At 36.8% G+C, this 19453-nt stretch overlaps 1 protein-coding gene and 2 long non-coding RNA genes across 3 annotated transcripts in view; 1 reads left to right on the top strand and 2 right to left on the bottom strand.

Annotated features, from left to right (window-relative positions):
- The window catches only part of LOC104591807 (phytyl ester synthase 1, chloroplastic-like), a 35951-nt gene extending 26099 nt beyond the window's left edge, over nt 1-9852 (bottom strand). The window contains exons 1-5 of the mRNA XM_010250845.3: nt 8934-9852; nt 8141-8192; nt 7833-7888; nt 7552-7710; nt 1395-1499 (exon numbers count right to left, since the gene is read on the bottom strand). Of these exons, the coding sequence (XP_010249147.1) occupies nt 1395-1499; nt 7552-7710; nt 7833-7888; nt 8141-8192; nt 8934-9288 (727 nt within the window). The 5' untranslated portion in view covers nt 9289-9852. The remainder of the gene's footprint in view (nt 1-1394; nt 1500-7551; nt 7711-7832; nt 7889-8140; nt 8193-8933) is intronic.
- Nucleotides 9853-16544: 6692 nt separating this feature from the next.
- LOC104591808 (uncharacterized) lies at nt 16545-18024 on the top strand. Its single transcript, XR_734319.3, has 2 exons — nt 16545-17464; nt 17628-18024. It is a non-coding gene; the product is annotated as an uncharacterized LOC104591808 (long non-coding RNA).
- Nucleotides 18024-18747, bottom strand: LOC148791970 (uncharacterized). The gene is made up of 2 exons (XR_016085392.1): nt 18199-18747; nt 18024-18115 (listed from the first exon to the last, which is right to left on the bottom strand). It is a non-coding gene; the product is annotated as an uncharacterized LOC148791970 (long non-coding RNA).
- Nucleotides 18748-19453: the final 706 nt, after the last annotated feature.

The raw sequence follows: 19453 nt of genomic DNA, 5'->3' as shown, positions 1-19453 counted from the left end.
GTGGGATAGGACTCATGTAGCTGGCCCCAAATAAGTTAGGGTTAAGGTTGAGCTGAGTAGAGTTCAGTTGTAACTTCATCTAATCCTTCTAATTTTTGAGGTTTCCCTTAGAGGGATCATTTACCAATACATAGAAGTATTCTGATCTGATGCATCCCTTAATCCATCTGCACCATTTTTTTCCATACCCTCTTAGGTGTAAGATATGAAAAAGAAAATTTGATCACCCCTTTCATAAGCTTTCCCCAAGTTAAGTTTGCAAATTACCCCCAGAATATTTCTTCTCCTATACTCTTCAACATCTTCATTGCCACCTATAATTTAGTTTTTGTAGATCAATACATTCCCTTAATGCATCCCATTTTACTATAGCAAGTATACTTTTTTAAAACCAACATGACACATCATCAAACTTATCCCCACAAAAATTACATAAAAGATCTCAATTCCAAGGTTTTCCAGTAAGACACTAAAACGGTGAGTAAAATGTCAGGGACTCTACAAGAGCAGAAATATTGGTGATTCTATAACGACTAAGGTTAATTAAGAGACTAACCATAAGAAGATTATAGATGGAAAGAGATTCTAAGGTGGTGACAGGGTGGCTAAAAAGGAACAGCTAAGGAACATAGAAGTACAGGCACAATTCAAGGGAAATAAACATCTTGTGAGGGAACTGAAAGTATCAGTCAAATGGGTCCCTATAGATGCAAATAGCTTAGCCGATGCATTTGCAAGACAAGGGGTAAACTAGGAACAGCTGTTTTGGAGGACTATAAGTGAAGCTTGTATCTAAATATGCTATAGAAAATCAAAGATAGGGGCTGGGCAGTATTCTATCCTAACAAACATGTAAATTATTGTACATACTTTTTCAGTTATAATTAATGAAGATTTACTATTATCCATAAAAAAAAAAGCCAGTAAAATGTACATGCTGAGTTAGAGAACAATCAGGATTTCAGGAGTGAGAACTGCATACATGTGCCTATAGATTAAATCCAACTAGCCATAATACTGTTATCTTTAGACTTTTCTAAGTCTATGTAAGATAGTGGGAATCAGCCAATCAGAGCCCTTGAAAATAAAACTCCCAGGTGAAGCCCATGGAATGCTAATTCTGGATATTCAACTTATATAAGGAACTACACTACAAATATAATTTCCAGATAATGCATTTGCTTCACTATTTTTGTGAAATTTGTTGCCATGACAGTCCTTAGTTAAGTATTGTCTATTAATGATGACTATAATTTGCTCCAATCATTTAATGATGACCATCTAAATTCAAAATTGCAAGAGAAAGGAAAGTAAATAATGGATAACAAGATCTGCCTACAAAAATCTGAACGGGAGCTACCTAAGATAAACAGATAGGGACATGAATGACAAACCTGCGAACAAACTTAGTATATAAGGGAGGTTAACATGGAGTTGTCCAGGCATGACTTCCAAGAATGGAACTAGAAGCTGGAGTTGTGACCTGCTGAATGATGTAGCTGCCAAAGAACATTAAAAGAAGTATGAATAGTGTGTAACTATTACAATGGTTCATCTGTTAAACAATGAAATTAAGATTTTCTTTTGGTTTATTTTAGGAAAATATTAAGTTATTAATCTCATGCATGTATAGGCATCCTTGACAACTATGGTTTTGGTACTTGAATTTAATTCAACATCCATTAAGAAAGATGGGGAGAAAATGGAATGGAATAAAACTACATTGAAACATTCTTTCTGAACTGAAAACATTTTTTTTTTTGATCAATAACACTTTCATTAACTCATCAATAGAATATTTACAGTAGGAAGACAAACACGCTTATCTTCCAAGAGCAACAAAGAACCTCAAGAAAAGGAAAAAAAGAAAGAAAGAAAACACACTATAGTTACAGCTTAGCCCAAAACAGTGAGTCCCTTTCTGCCCCTTGTTTAGCTAAACCGTCAGCTAGGGAGTTAGCCGATCTTTTAACCCAACGTATCTTAACTTCCATCTCCCGCACCAGCCACTTGAATTTTCTCCTCTCATTATTGTACTTCCATAAGCCATTGTGATCTTTAATCAGCCACCCTATCACCACCTCTGAATCCCCTTCAATTAAGAGTTTCCTGATGTTCAACTCCTTAGCTTTCTGGACTCCTTCCATAACTGCAACGATCTCAGCTCTAAGGGAGTCACCCACTCCAATTGGGCCTGAGAACATGGCAGAAATGACCCCATTTTCATCCCTAAAAACACCCCCAATCCCCGATTGTCCCGGATTTCCCCTGCTACACCCATCAAAGTTTAGTTTCAGGAATCCACCAGGTGGAGGGGTCCAAGCCACACTCATAACTGACTTGGGCTGTGTGCAACTTGCAATTTCACCCCACTTCCTCAACATGTCATCCACAGTGTAATCTGTGAAAAGCTCCAAAGATTTCAGCCACTGTACCGCCCTAATATGAATGAAAGCCCTCAGATCTGCTGGCTCCTCTCTGAGCTTCTAAGAATATCCTGGAGTTTCTTTCTTCCCAAAGTGTCCAACATACTGCAGCCCTTAGTCCTCTCTACATTGTCCTTCCCCTTTTTATCCGCCACCTGAAAAAAGAAGGGGAAAAAAGGCCCTGCAAGTCTGATGGGGGATTCCAGCTACATCCAAATAGGGACAAAGCCCATTCCCAAATTGACCTCGCAAAATGGCAGAGGAACAATCAGATGGGACATTTAAGATTGATAACAAGCTAGATTTTGAAGCTTGGCCTCTTCTTCCTATTAGGAACCTGCCTAACTCAGGGCTCTTCGAGGGGCCAACCTCCTGAATTCTTGGGAAGGAGAGAGAGAGAGAGAGAGGGAGAGAGAGTTAATGCTGAAAGAGTCCTCCTTTATTCCTTTTTGGCTCTACTACTTATAGTGTTACAATCTTGACTGTTACAGCTGTTACAAGTGGATGGCAGTTGTGACAAGTGGCTTCTGATGTGGCCTCTTCTTGTAACTGACTAACTGCCTTCTGTTGGTCTGTTTCAACAGTCTTGACAGTCCAATTGGGTGGCAGTTGTTACAAGTGGATGGTGGTTATTACAAGTGGCTGGTTAGTTGAGCTGATGTGGCCTCCTCTTGTAAAACTGACTAACTGCCTTCTGTTGGTCTGTTCCAACAGCCTTGACAATCCCCCCTTCCTTTAGAGCGACCTTGCCCTCAAGGTCTAATGTAGGAAATTGATTGCAGATCTAAGTAGGAAAATTTGAGTCCATGTGCATGAATATGGGCTGATCTGAGTCTCCTCTTTGCTTTGTCAGTGTTGCAAGACTGATGGGCCTTGGGCCCTTGCATTTCTGCCCTTGTAGATGGACCGTAGAGTTTCCTGATGTGAAGTCCATGGTGAGACGGGCCCAGTCACAGACCACGGGTCCTAGCTGCCTTAACCATTGAATGCCTAGCACCACGTCTGCTCCACTGAGATGGAGAGGATATAGGTCCACCGCAAACTGATGACCCTGAATCTTTAGTGGTAGGCCCATGCAAATGCTATTGCAAGATAGGCTGTTACCGTTGGCCACATGAACCGTAAAGGTCGTTGTTGGTTGCACCGGAAGTCCCATTTTATCCACCAAGACTTGAGTTATGAAGTTAAGGGAGCTGCCACTGTCTATGAGGATTGACACTTAGCGTCCTAGAATCAGCCCTGCAACTCATTGTTTGAGGGGAGGGGACGCAAGTCCCGTAAGGGCTTGTAAGGATATTTCAGGCGTGCCATTGGATTGTATTTCCCACTCTGGGTTAGATTCTCCGCACCCGGGGATGTCGTCTTCCTCTTCGGCATCTGCTTGGAGGAGAAACACTTGTTGTTTCTTGCAGTGATGGCCCGGCCCAAATTTCTCTTCGCAGTTGTAACAGAGACCTTTGTCTCTGCGGGCTTGCATCTCTGCCCAAGTCAGTCGTTTGAAAGGAACCAGTGGGCCTGGGCCCAGTACTCCTTCCTCCTTGTTTGGTGCTGTCGTCCTTTCTTGCTCCCTTCTTGCTTCTGGACCCCATGGTTGCTGCACCTGTCTTGCTTGACTGAACTTGTCCTCATACAATCTTGCTAGTGCTGCCGCATTGATGACGAAAGTGGGCTGCATCGCCTTCACTTCCAGTCGCAATTCTTCCTTTAGGCCGCCGATGAAGCTTCCCACCAGCGCCTTCTCAGTCCATCCTTGGACTCTCACGGCCAGCCTTTCAAACTCCATTTGGTATTCTTTTACTGATTCCACCTGCCGCAGTTTTGCCAAGTTTTCATCAAGATCTTCGAACCCAGATGATCCAATGGCGTCCGTGAAGTCTGCCCAGGTTTGACAGGGGTGCCCCCTTCGGTACCATTGAAACCAGAGGATAGCTTCCCCTTCAAGATGTGCAGAAGCCAGAGCTACCCTATCCTATCCCGGTGTTTCATGGTAATCGAAATACCTTTCTGCTCTGAGAATCCAGGGGGTTGGGTCGCCGCCTGAGAATATGTGGAAGTTGATTTTGGCTTTTCGTTGTCACCCTTGTTCTGCGACTGTTTTCATTGCTGCGCTCTTCGGGGCTTCCTCTGTCAATGTTTGTTGCCCCCTGCTCTAGTCGATGGAGGAGAGCAGTGAAGCTTTCCTTCATTTCTTTGAGATCTGAAGACATTCGATGAATCTCAACCTCCATTTGATCCACTCGGGTGTCTACTGATGTGTTTCTTGTGTTGGTCATGCTGGCTCTGATACCAAATTGTTAGGAACCTGCCTAACTCTTCGAGGGGCCAACCTCCTGAATTCTTGGAAGGAGAGGGGGGGGGAGAGAGAGAGAGAGAGAGAGAGAGAGTTAATGCTGAAAGAGTCCTCCTTTATTACTTTTTGGCTCTACTACTTATAGTGTTACAATCTTGACTGTTACAGCTGTTACAAGTGGATGGCAGTTGTGACAAGTGGCTGCTGATGTGGCCTCTTCTTGTAACTGACTAACTGCCTTCTGTTGGTCTGTTTCAACAGTCTTGACAGTCCAATTGGGTGGCAGTTGTTACAAGTGGCTGGTTAGTTGAGCTGATGTGGCCTCCTCTTGTAAAACTGACTAACTGCCTTCTGTTGGTCTGTTCCAACAGTCTTGACACTTCCTTGGTTGCATCTACATTGCTAATGCCTTCTCTCAGGATTTGGAGTAAAAGGATGGGTCAATTGCTTTACTTTAAGGTGGTATAAGTGGGAAAGGAATAATTATCAGATCAAAGATAAGTAAGGACTGAGGAATGGGAAAGAATCAAGAGATGGGAGTTTGGGAGGTGCAGGCAGGAGATCTGATGAAGTCTGTAAAGACAAGCACGGATAATGGGTGGTAAGGAAGTGCTCTATGCCCCTGCTTAGTCAGGACATTCTCATTTTTGGTTGCCTTGGAAGATTAGTGGAGGACGAGGCATGAAGGGGGGAACTCATGGGTTCTTGGATTAAATGTGACTGCTTATTTGTTTGTTGGGCTTCATCTCTGGGATGTGTATATTGTTCATGTCTTTTCATATAGCTATCGTCCATTCTTTTCCTTCTTACTATATACTTCTATTATGCTTCTTTTCTTCTGTTTTCTTTCTCTGTCCAAATTCTGGTACACACTTTGTGGGGATGTCAATGAGGATGCTTGGTCAGGTTAAATGAAGTATGTCAAACCTTACCTTACATCCCATTTGATCCTTAGCTCTATTATCTGTGTATAGCAGGATAGGTAAGGCTGGGATTCACCATTTCCATAGAAATTTTAAATATTTAGTATGGACATGGAAAACATTCTGAAGTATTAGGATAACATAGTGATGTAGGATTGCTTGCCTGGATACCAATTGATGTAGGACATGGAAAACATTCTGAAGTATTAGGATGGCATAGTGATGCAGGACTGGCTGTTCTATGCCAAGTAATGTAGGATTGCCTGCTTGGGTACCGATTAATGTAGGACATGGAAAACATTCTGAAGTATTAGGATAACATAGTAATGTAGGACTGACTGCTCTATGCCAAGTAATGTGGATTACCTGCTTGGATACCAATTGATCTAGGACCTGTAGCTTTGATACCAACTGATATAGGAGTGGATGCTCCAATACCAATTGATGAAGAACTTGTATAGTGCAAGAGTCGAATGACTGATAGATGAGTCTAAGGGGTAATGATAGGCTAGAAATAGTTTAGGGATGTCGATTTCAGGATTTAAGATTGGTGATGTTAGGAAGGGTGGCTCCAGGTCTTAACTGTAAGAATTGCAGATTTATTCCAAAATAGTGAAAAACTTTGAAATGAAGAAAACAAGTCTAGGATTAGAATTTTTCAAAGAAAAATCGAAGGCGTAGGGGATAGGGTTTAGAAAACATAAAACAAATCAAACCGAAGACTAGATCCCACAGACAACATATAAAATGGTTAAAATTTTAAAATACTCCTACTATCTAACGATGCCAGAGAAGATAGAAAGAGAGGAAGAAGAGAGAAACTTGGAATCATTAAATAGAGACCTAGCATCATTCTAGGGTTTGTGGCAAATGGAAATCACTCACCATGAAAATAATAAACATAAGAATTCACTCCAATATCATTCACCACATATTTTACTGAAAAACACATGTGCATACACACTATGGGGTGTCTAATCCTAATAGAACTAAGGAAAATGGAAATTATAAAATTGCCACTGTTGTAAGAAAATATTTCTAAACAATTAAGACAGATCCAACTGACATTTTGTAAAATGACCAAAATAACTTTACTGTTGAAAAATAAAATGTACATAAAATTTTCAGCAATTTCCATATTTGACCAATTGCTTCCTGCATTAGATAGCCTCAACTTCCTTCTCCCTATGATGCCCAAATATACCAACAGAGACATGGATATGGGATGTGGATATACAACACCATTTCCTACTATCTAGGAAATAGATACTTGTAGGGGTATCCCATTTAATATGTGTATATCCCGCTTTTAGTATCTAGCCTTTGAAGCTATACTGTGTCTTGCAAATTTTAATTAAACTTCTAAGGTAAACAGATTTTTTTATACTATGATTTGTTTTTTTCTTTGGTAAAAGCTACATTATGATTTGTTAGTACACCATTTTACATCTATTAAAGTGTGAATGCCATAAAATATACCCTATAAGTGTCCATGCATTATCCTGTGTCATATTGTATCCAACACTAATACACTAAGCATGTACAGGTATTTGGGTATCACAGCATTTTTCAACAACATAAGCTTCCCTTTTTGACATGTTGTGTAGGGATTAAAATATCACTGAGACTCAAAAGAGTTGATTCTTTTGACGTGAAGGAGTTAAATAAATACAAACCATATCCAGCATGTATACCATGCCCATGACAGTGGACCATGCACTTTTTTGTGTATATATTGTACAAAATCTCATTATACAGAGGACCATACACTTTTTTGAATTAATACAACTTTACCTTCTTCAAGAAAAATGACAATAGTGCCTCAACAGATTCTAAGGATCCAAATACCACTGCAAGCTATCAGCATGGTTAGACTTACTGTAGCATATTCTTAAGGGAAATGAAATTTCACCTGGGTTAGCCAAAATTAGAATAAGATCAATATCACGGTTAAGAGCTGCAACAGCTAGTGCAAGGCATGCTCCAAGAGAATCTCCAACAAGATATATAGGTCTATTAGGTGAACGAGAATTTTCTGATTTAACTGTCCTTTCAACAAGTTGGACCAGACCTGGATGCATGAAAATTTTGAAAATATTTGGTTAGGATAATATCATATTCAATTATTGAACATATACAATGATAATTAAATCGGTGCTTAGGAAATATTAACACACACACACACATACAGACCTGTAAATGGTGTCCGATCCATCCCAGGGATATGCAAGCACCATATATCAAATATCCTTCATCCAAAGAAAATCACAGATCAGACAACAATAAATATAATATGAGATAGACCACTAAACCAGACATCAACACTAATCCATCAACACTATCACCATTCATTGGTTTAGATACATGCAGCTCTCAAGACACTTTCTCAGCCATTGATGATGATAGATGTGCTGCAGTACTGGGCACATGAATAAGGATATGATCAAACATTTGAATCTGAATAAAATTCTTAACTTTTACAACCCTTTCCAAGTATTTACCTGCCTAATCTCTGGTGATGCAAAATGAGTCCAAGTCCAACGCCATCTATATCTGAAAAATAAAAGTAACCAAATAATAAGAGGTTAGTTAAATGGAAAATTCATGTAATAGTTCAAAAACGAGTCTAAGTGAATATTCATATGCTGATTTTGAAATCTAAACATTCAGAGAAGAATAATTATTTCTTCATAATGCAGAATATCAGCTAATCCAATAGAATTATTGAAAAATTAAAAAGAAACGTAAAAAAAAATGCAAAATGTAGGAACAATTTATCAAGAAATTCAGTGGGTAAACTGGATATGCATAAATTCGTACTGTAAATAGAATAAACATTATGAAATATTTAAAATTTTTCTTAACGATAGATTTCTCTTACAAAAGACATAGATCAGAATAAAAGAAGCCAGACTTCTCAAAATACAAGGGCTAAAATTTAAATATGAAAATACGAAATATTTAAAATTTTTCTTAGTTGGTAATTTCTCGATTAAAATTAAAAAATACAGAAAGTAAGAAACCAATATAAGAGCTGTTAATAGATCTAAGGAGAAAATGTTGCAAGAAGTTGAACAGGAATGCAAGAAATGAAGTAAACCGGTAGCCAACTAATTTGGCTTAAAAACAAGTCGCTACAATCGCTACAATACAACTTATTAATAGAAACGGCTAATCATCTTATTTTTTCCAAGACGGAGCGACAAACTAAAGAAGAAACAAAGGCCGTTTAAGTAACTTTCTGACAACCGCAGGGGGAGGAGAGTTGGTAAATAAATAAATAAAAGACATTACCGGGTAAGTACAGGAGAAGAGGGGAGTTCTCTAATCGAGAGGCGCACTCCAGAGGTGAAAACCAACGAGGAGGTCCGCCGTCCGGTTTGATTAGATCCTTGGAACATTCGAGGTAATCTTTGACGCTCAACCTTTCGAGATCGACGTTGTCGAAAGCATTCGGAAGTATCTCAGTATCAAATTTCTTCTCGAAACTCCCATTTCCAAAGAGGACAGTTGGAGATTGTTCGGAGGATAGGACTGATCCTCGGGCTGAAATCCGCCTCTTATTAAATTTTCCGGCAGCTGACGAAATTTGGCGGCGGGAAACCGGCGAGAAAATGAGTGTTGAGAGAGTTGCTCCGATAGCCACCATGATAAATCAGGCCGAATAGCCAAAGAGTACTACTTTTTGGCTGAGATTCAGAAGATGAGGGGTCGAAAATGTCGCTCAGTCAGTACCACCCCACAGTTGATTCCTTTACTTGTTTAAGAAATTCAACTTTCGGAGTTCGGTATATTTGTCAGCAAGCAAGCACTTTTTTTTCGCTATATCGATGGATTTTATGCTTTCGCACGAATATGAATATTCTTTCTTCCCTAGGCCAATTCAATCACGGAACTCTTTTTTTTTTTTTTGTCTGAGAGAGAAAGAGATGGAAATCATGGAATCACAGAAATTTTCTTTCTTTTTTTATAGAAAACTTACAGAAATTTGATTCCAGAACCAGAAGTTAAAGAAATCTGAGATTTGCCTGTATTACTCTCACCAGCAGAACGGTCAATTATCAACAAAAAGACAGAACGGTCTAAAATCTAACCAGTCAAATAAATCAGAATACAACTACCGAAAATCAACTCATGTAGTGTTTACCGGTAAACGCAGAGAGTGAATGATTCATTGCGATTTGCGACTATATACTGTCATCATTATCGTAGTGGGACTCTTCAATTGTTTAAACCATAAAAAAAGGTTTGCAATCCTTTTATCGTTTAATTAAAAAAATTGTTTTTGTAAAAAAATTAGTCCCTCAAAAAAATTAAAAAATTTAGAGTTCGGGACAGATGTTACACCACACTATTATATAGGAGCCCGGATCTCCCGTCCACGAAAAACTTGTCTACATTTATCGCAGCCACACGTCGAGAACATCTCATGGAGATGTTCCCAATTCACGGGGCATGTCAACTTGTGAAACGTAGTATGGGGGGAATTATTGCATATTATGGCTTTGGTAGGGCGGAGATAGGGCAGAACGGAGATTAATAGGAATTTTTTATCACAGCTTTTTTTTTATATGAAAACAGTTTCGTTGATTAGAAAATAATTGTATATGATTGTGGGTAATAATACTCTTATCATAGTTGAGGTCGGGGAAGGGGATTTTGAGGAATCTCCAATCAATTTATTAGCCGGTGTTAGCAATACTAGAGGTGTAAATCGGGCTGGGCCGCTTGTGTGGCCTGGCACGAAGGTTTGTGCCATGTTGGGTTGGGGTTCGAGGCCCGTAGTGGGCCGAGTACAGTTTGCTTGGAATAGTTCCCCCCCTCCCTCTCATAAAGGGGCCCAACGGCTAGTTATAGCTTTTTTTGGGGGGGGGGGGAGTTATAAACAGTCATATTAGGGGGGTATTTGTGTATTTTGTTCATAAGGGTTGAAAAAATGACATAAATGCCCCCCAACAGCTATATAACAACTAATTTAGGGGGGTGTTTTGAGTAAAGTTATAAATAAACTTACAATGACCAAAATAAATAACTTTACAATGACCAAAATAAATAACTTTACAATGACCAAAATACCCCCCCAACAACTAAATAACAACTAGTTTTTTGGGTATTTTGGGCATTGAATTATGTTCAATTCCTATAAATAACCCTATCCTCCACCATTCTCATCACACTATTTCAACAATTCTCTTAATCTATTCTCTTTCTCTCTCTCATACTTGTACATTCTCAATTCTTTGCAATCTAAGTAATTCTAATTAGCTAATTGTCTGATTCTGCATTCTCCAATTTTCAAGTCTCAACTTTATTGAAGTTTCAACTTTCAACAAGAAGAAGGCTTGCTTAACTAGCTCAAATATCTCAATTTGGGAGGCTTAGACGTTGAAAGGCTTCAACCGTTGAAATCAAGTTGGGATTTTGAACTTACTATCCAGGTAAGTTGAATTAGATTAATTTTTATCTTTTTTAGAATTAAAAAAATAGTCGACTCTTCTGAAAACCGATTCCCCAACATGTTCACCGTTGATGATTTCAATCGCATCATGATAGTGTTAGCACTAATGCGATTGATGTTAACGGAAGTGGAACTTTCACCTCCGGTACTGATACTAGGGGAAAAAAGAGGGCTTCTAAATTGAGTACTCCGGTTTGGAAAATTTTCAAAGTAGAGGATATTGAGGGGAAGGGGAAAATTACCATTTGCCAAAAATGTAAGGACTTTAGTTATTGTAGTAAGGGTGGTACTGGTCATTTGAGCAGACATCTACTCATACATAAGAAAGAAGAAGATGAAGGGAGAGAAACAACCCAAACACAGATTGGGGGGGGGGGGGAGGGGGGAATAGTTTTGGTACTTTCAAATATTCACAAGAAAAAATGGTACAAGAACTTGCTAATTATATTGTACATGCAAAACAACCATTTATATTAGTTGAAAATCCAAAACTAGAAAAAATAGTTGCATAGTTCTGTAAACCCACAATATAAAAAATAATTCTAGGAATACTATAAGAACTGATGCTTTAAAATTTTTTTATTCATATAAACAAAATTTAATTTCTTTGTTAGCAAATTTTAATTCTAAAGTTACAATTACTTCGGATGTTTGGACATCCAAATTTAATATTAGTTATATTTGTGTTATCGACAATTTCATTATGAAAATTGGCTTTTGAATAAAAGAATTTTAAGTTTTACTAAGCTTGAATGGCCACATAGTGTCCTGGCTATTGCCGCAAGTATTTTAAATACTTTGCATGCTTATGGAATAGAAAATATTTTCTATTAGTTTTGATAATGCCAGCAATAATGATTATGCAATAAATATTTTAAAATCTCAATTAAGACTATGCTTAATTGGTAAATTATTTCATATTAGATGTGCATGGCACATCTTAAATTTATGTATTCAAGATGCCTTGAATATTATTTCTACTCATATTTCAAAAGTTAGAAATTGTATTATATATATAAAAAGTTTAGGGGCAAGAAAGTAAGAATTTAAATATTTATGTCAAAATTATGGTTTAAAATATAAACATTTTATATTAGATGTAAAGCATAGGTGGAATTCTACCTATGCTATGCTAGAAAGTTGTATATCTCATAAACAAATTCTTTCTGATTTTTATAATTTAAAAATGCCTAATGATATGATATTTGATGAAGACTAAGAAATGACAGTTTGTATAAGAGATTTTTTAAAACATTTTTATGATGCAACTAATGAATTATCTGGAATTTATTATCCAACTAGTTGTAATTTACCTTATCAATTAATGGTAATTAGTGATTGTTTTGCAAAATATAGAAATAATCCACAATTTCAATGTATTGTTGAAATAGTGGAAAATAAATTAAAAAATATTGGGAGAACATTTCTCCCATTTATTGTTTAGCTACAATACTAAACACTAGGATTAGGAATGATGGTTTAGATATTTTACTTGAATCATATTGTGAAAATATGAATAATGATATAGGAAATAAAAAATAAGAAATTAATAATTTAGTATTTGAAATGTACAGTTTGTATGAATATGAAGTTGTAGCTTGTTCATCATCTTCTTTTACTTCTGATCTTGAGCCCAATAGTATAAGAAAAATTTTTTTATTTAATAAGTAGAAGGTAGAAATCTGCTAGTTCTACAACAAGTTCATTTATTGAACTTAATTTTTATTTACAAACAAATTTTTCTAATTTAGGTGAATGATCAAATAATTTTGATATTTTAGCCTAGTGGAGTGAACATTCGAAAAATGATCTAGTTCTCACTTCCATGGCACGTGATTTACTAACCCCTTTGGTGTCTACAGTTCCATTGAAGTCTTGTTTTAGTGTAGGTACCAAGATGCTCGATGACAAAAGAAGTTGCATGAACGATGAAAGCATAGAGATGTGCATTTGCTTTAAGGATTGGCTAGATGCAGAAGATAGATTACAAGACAAAGGAGGGCATGATACTATACCGGATATTTCACTTGAAGCAGATGATGAAAGCCATGAATGATGATTCATGAATTTGACTATTTGTATAGAATTTTTTATTTTTTCAAAATATTGTAATTTTTTTTAATTTCATTTAATTTATTTGATATATTTTTTTAATTTTTTAACAACGTAATTTTGTATTTTCAAATTGTAACCATATTGTATTTTTATATTTTATTAATTTATTCCATTTTCATATTTCACTCATCCAAGTATCCAATGATACAATCATTGTATTTGTAATTTGTACCATTCAAATTTAAATGAAATAAAATTCCTATTTTTCTTCCAATTTGTTATTTCATCATTCTTATTTCAATTTGGTTAAGTTTTTTTTTTTCATTTATATGTTAGATAACTTAGATTTTTCATTTCTTAATTTTTTAAATAGTTCCCAATTCCCAAAGTTCAAAGGAAAGTTAAATATTTTAGTTTTACGATTTTACTTAGAAAATAAATCAAAATAAAAAAAATTAAAAAAAAAAAAACAATGCAGCCCGGTTCGGCCCAGGCCCAAGGCCTACCCTATGGTCCGGCCTGGCCCAGGCCCGCAACACGATACAACATGGCATGGGCCCGCCTAGGCTTGGGCCGTGGGCCGTGGGCCGTGCAGGGCCGACCCCCAAAATTTCCACCCGGGAGGAAGGCACAGCCCGTGACGGCTTGCCTTAGCGGGCTACCCACAGCCCGACACAACCCACTTTACACCATCGGTTATTTGTATGATGTGATGAAGTATGAGACTTAAATTTTTGAAAAAGTCAAAACTATCCTTTTTTATATTTTTATATCATTTTACTATTTTCTTTAAAATGTTAAAAGTTTGGGTTTTCTTCATATTTTCATTGAAGTTTGGACATTGAATGAAGAGAACAGGAGTCCATATTTGCTCCTCACACTGACTTCATAGTATGTCCTAGGCTCTAGTTAGATATTAGGTACATCTTTCGTACATCTCCCGCACTTATAAAAATATTCGAGTTTGGCTCACCAAAATAGTACGATGTTTGAGCTTGGTTTGAGCTAGAACCTTGAGCTCAAGCTCGGCTCGAGTCAAAGGCTCGTAAGTTCGAGCTTGGCTCAGCTCAATGTCAATTTGAGAAAAAATGTTTTATAAAAATAAAAAATATATATGTATAATATTTTTTGTTTGATATTTAAAAAATTAAGAATTATAATATTATATGTTATCTCCTATAATTTTATATTATTATTATTATTATTATTATTATTATTATTATTATTATTATTATTATGTAGCTATTTGAACTTGGCTCGCGAGCCTTACGAGCCGAGCTTTGTTAGGCGTGAGCTCGACTCGATTGAAACCGAACCGAGCCAAACTTTTCACGAGTCGAGCTCGAAGAGGTCATTGTGAAGAGTGCTCTATATTGAGCAAATCCCAATTCAAGATAATGCGATTGAGGGGTGCTCTTTTTTCAGATTTTGAGGGGGGGAAGTTGGTCAATGGGATTTTGGTTCCCATTGACCAAGAATCCCATGTTCTTTTTTCAAATTTATGTAGAGATTAGGGAAAGCTTTTTTTCTTGTGTATCACTTACCTGACCATCTCTTAGGTGGGTAAATTAACTTTCCTACCGGGAAAAGTTGCCAACACTTGAATGGGACAAAAATGTCCGTTTTAATAATGGATTTTTATGGCTAAAATGGTAATTGTATTATTTACATGAGAAATAAAAGAACATCGATAAGTGCACTTACCCGGATAAGTGTTTTCCAAGAAAAAACTTATCTAAGTAACTGTATTTACCCGGATAAATAAGTTACCAAAAAGAAAATGATGCCCGAAAGAAACAACTCGACAAGTATATAAGAAAGCGGTTGTTGTTTGGCCCATTTGATGGAAACGAGAACAGAATTTTTAAAGGCAAATTCCTCGCAAACGTCCCTGTCTTGTGTTGAATAGAGCTCTTTGCAACTTTTTCTTTTGTTATTTGTTTTTATTTTTGTGTATTAATTCTACGTATTTATTTAATTTTGAGACTAGAACTGATGGGGGTGTTATTTTTATGATTTCAACCTTTTAATTAATTAATTCAATCTGAAATCGAATTAAAATCCTAATTTTTAAAACAATATTAAGTATATAACAAATTTTTGTAGACAAAAAGCATCTAGCCCTAGGATTAAAAAGAAAAATATTCAATTTAACGAAGACCCCAAATGGTACAAATACTCATGTGAATTCAGGAAAATAATTTAAAGAAGGGAAAGAATAAACATGAAATTGCTAATAAAGAAAAAAGAAGTTTGTTGTAAGTTTATTTAATGTTCTTCCTCGCTACGGAGACTATTTGTGGTGAACAAGTTTGGGTCCTTATAAGAAGAACCTATACCCAATCCTAGGTCAAAGTATCTTTTTACTACTTCTTATTTCTGATGATGATGATTCATCATTTTACATGCCATTTAACGTTACTTAACGATTTTGGACTAAACTGACAATTTTCTGGAGTTCAGGTACTGTAGTGGTATGTTTTGAAGTTTGGATACTAAAGTGAGACTGGCCCCAAAGTATAGGGTATAAATATGCAATTTACTTATTTATTTATTTATATTATGAATAAGTTAATGCTAATTAATGTCTATTTATTTATAAATACAAATATTAAAAAATAATATTTTACTATGAATTTGATTAGGCTTGTGAACTTTTTGAGATGAGTCAATTATTTGACTTATCCCTACCTCAAGGTTCAAAATATCGATATGCTTGATACACTGGTAGGGGTGTATCAGGCAGTATTGGACCTTTTTTTTTTAATTTTTTTCAAACCGGTTTAGGGGGCCGGTTTAAGGCTCCTCCATCCCCTAAACCGGTCAAAACTCCGATATACCCTCTATATGGGCATATCGGGGTGCTCCCAATACAATACGTATTGACCGATATGGGCTGATACATGTTGATACTTTGAACCTTGCCCTACCTCACAAGCTTACAGCCCATCACTCCCCAATGCACTCCAGATTTGTTGGTAAACATGGATAGATATAGACTAAAATGTCTATTTTATCCTTTATTATTCTTCAAATTTTTAAAAGAAAATGAATTTTCTCCTATAGAGTGCGTCTCACACCAACCTTAGGAGCCCATCACAATCGTGCATTAGACTGCATTTGGAATCAGTGTAAATCGTCATTGGTGTACACTAAACCATAAAAGTGACCATTGCTTTTTGAAAAACGCAATGGGTGAAGAGTGTAAAGTTTTTTTATCGATAAAATCAATGTGATATTTACATCGATAGTCGATGTAAAATTTTACACTTAATAGGTTTTACATTGATTATTGACGTAAAACTCCACTCCATCCAAACATACGCAAAACTGAAATGGAGTGGGATTTTATGTCAATCATGATTACACTCTCCTTCCAAACACAGAAAAAATCGAATCAATGTAAACTTTTACATCGATTCCAAATACAACCTTAAAAACATCTTCCGTAATTGTATGTTGCTATGAAATGATATTCCAAATGGATGGCTGAATGTATTGTGAGGTTGGTGTGAGGTGCGTTATGTTTGGAGTAAATACGGATTTTTTTCTTTTTAGGGTAAATTACAAAGATCCCCCTGTACTATGGGGTTTATGACAAAGACACCCCTGTACTTTGTTTTGCGACAAAGACCCCCTTATATGATTGTGAGACAAAGACCCCCTTCCCCGTTAACTCGACTAACAGAAAATGTCATTTTACAAAAATACCCTCCATAACTCGAATTCACATTTTCAAAATATTGAAAATACACCTAGACCTCATGTAAAACTCTGCCTGAAACCCTAAACACTTCCTGAAACCCAATCGAAACCTTTCGTGGAATACATCCCAGTGTCCTCTGTCGGAGATTGCACCAATGCCACACCGAATGTAGAGGAAAGCGATTGTCATTGTCGTCAGAAAAGATCTTGTTACCATCGCCAGAGAAGAAGATCGCCATTGCCGGAGAAGAAGATATGTTTTCGCCGTTAGCAGAGAAGAAGGCCTCTTTTCATTTTTGCAGGGGGAAAAATCTTATTTTTTCGTTGTCTCTACTCAACTGAAGGTTTATTGTATGTAAACCTTGGAGAAATCTTGAACCGAACATTAGATTCTTCAATTTTGAAGATCTAGGGTTTCATTTCAATTTTCCTCTTATGATTGGGTTCTCTCTCTCTCTGGTTCGGTGACGAAGCAACCCAGGAGAGAAAATGTTGAAGGCAAGAGCTAAAAGGGAATATTGACTTAAATTGTTTTTCAGCAACTCTGATATTTGAGCTTCTTCATCAGATCTTTCTAAACCATCTCTTTGGATCAGTTTCACTGAAGGTCTTCCATTGCTTTATCAGTTTTCTTGATTTCCTCCGAGTCCACCATTACAGGGGGAAATAATAGCCTAGATCATCTCTCCTATTGACCAACAAGTTTTCAGATTTAAAATTAGAGAAATCTTTTAGCTCTTTCGTTATTAATGTTTAATGGTTTTCTGCAGACAATGATGCTGAATGACAGAATCCAGAACTTCAATACTCTCCAGTCTGTTTTGAGGAAGGCAATGGAATATCTCTCCACAGTTGCTCCAGATATGCCATATTCAGAGAGTTTGATCACAAGTTCCAGGAGCTTGGTCTGGAGAAGGGGTGGGGTGACACTGTTGAACGTGTATTAAAGATGATAAGTCTTCTGTTGGGGTTTCTTGAGGCACCTGATCCATGTACCCTAGAGAAATTTCTTGGGAAAATCCCTGTGGTCTTCAATGTTGTTATCCTTTCACCCCATGGTTACTTTGCCAACAATAATGTGGAGGCGAAGTATGTTCATATAAGAGAAACATAGTTCAGTCCTTTGTTGCTTGTAGTTGCAGGTCTGAGTTAATAATCCTGCTTATTAGAAGGGTCCAAAGAGCTCAAAAAACCTTGCGACTGCTGGTTTCGGTAGTGGCGCCCGCTCCTTAGCCGATAGCTGCTTCGTCGCCTGGAGCTGCGAATAGAAGATACGAATTTTTAGCCTTTAAGGCATAATCACTCTTAGCGGCGTTGGTTCGTGGCACCATTCATTCCTACCTCAAGCAGATTCCTTTTCGAAAGAACCATTCTCCGCCAAAAATACAAGTTGGTTGGCCCTTCCAGGCACGCCTTCAACGGAAGAAAGAGTGTAAAATGAACATTGGGGACCATATCCATCACTCGATAGAGCAGCAGCGGTAGAAGGTGTTGATTCCGTTGGAGTTCCAGCAGAACGATTCAATCCAATTGCAGATTCTACGCCTCTTGGGAGCGGCCAGCCCTAGCCCTTCGATAGACAGATTAAAATGGGGATGGAATAGAGCTTGTTAGCGGATAGCCTTAAGGAATTGATGGATTGGAAGATTCGACTCACCCACCTGGACTCCCCTTTCTTCAGATCGATCCTTTGCACTCGCCCCAAATCGCCTTTTGAACGAAGGAGATAGGAGTCCGTTAGCTGCCTTTGATCCGATAGATGGAAGAGTGCTTTCTGTCGGAGTTTGCCCTGTTGGTTCAGAGCTCTCTGGAGGATCTTGATTCATGGAATAACACTCAATGTCAACTAGTCTCCAGATAGAAGTTCGCCGATGAAGGATTCACTGATACAAGTCCTTAGATAGAAATTATCTATTATTTTATTATTTTTGTTAAAATAATAAAAATAAAAAACAATGAAAAAAGAAAACGTAAATAAGTCCCAACTCCCAATACATTTAGGTTTTCCTTTTTCATTGTTTTTATTTTTAATTATTTTAACAAAGATAATAAAATAATAGATAATTTATGTTTAACGAAATAAAAACATTTGGATGAAAGGCACATTAACTGAGACATGTGTCACACTACGTACTCACTCATTGTACTTACCTAAGCCTATTACATCCGAACCCATGGTAAGCATATGGATATTACTAATAACAAAGAGAAGATTCAACAGCTTTGATAATTTCTAAGTAGGAGAGCAGAATATTCATTCTTATATAGTTGTATGTATTAAATCTCAAATGTCCTTCGGTATATATAGGTCCTTATGAGCAAAAGCAGCACTAAACAAAGAAAGACATCTATCACCAAGTTTAAAATCAAAAGACAATTCTAAACGAAGGATTGCTAATTTTGAAATGAAAAGTCACTAATTTAATAGACATGTCTAAAATACACTTTTAAATGAAGAACCACTCCAATAAAAGGTAACTAATTTAAATTAAAAGGCATAATTAAAGAAATTTTAAATGAAATGAAAAATCATTTAAGTAAGAATAATCTCTTAACAATGAAAGGTTATTTAAAAACTAAATTCATATTAAACAAA

Source organism: Nelumbo nucifera, chromosome 4 (assembly GCF_055504915.1).
Source record: "Nelumbo nucifera cultivar China Antique chromosome 4, China Antique-T2T, whole genome shotgun sequence".
NCBI classification, from domain to species: Eukaryota; Viridiplantae; Streptophyta; class Magnoliopsida; order Proteales; family Nelumbonaceae; genus Nelumbo; species Nelumbo nucifera.
Note: the sequence above shows the minus strand (reverse complement) of the source record. Positions and strands in the feature narration are given on the sequence as shown.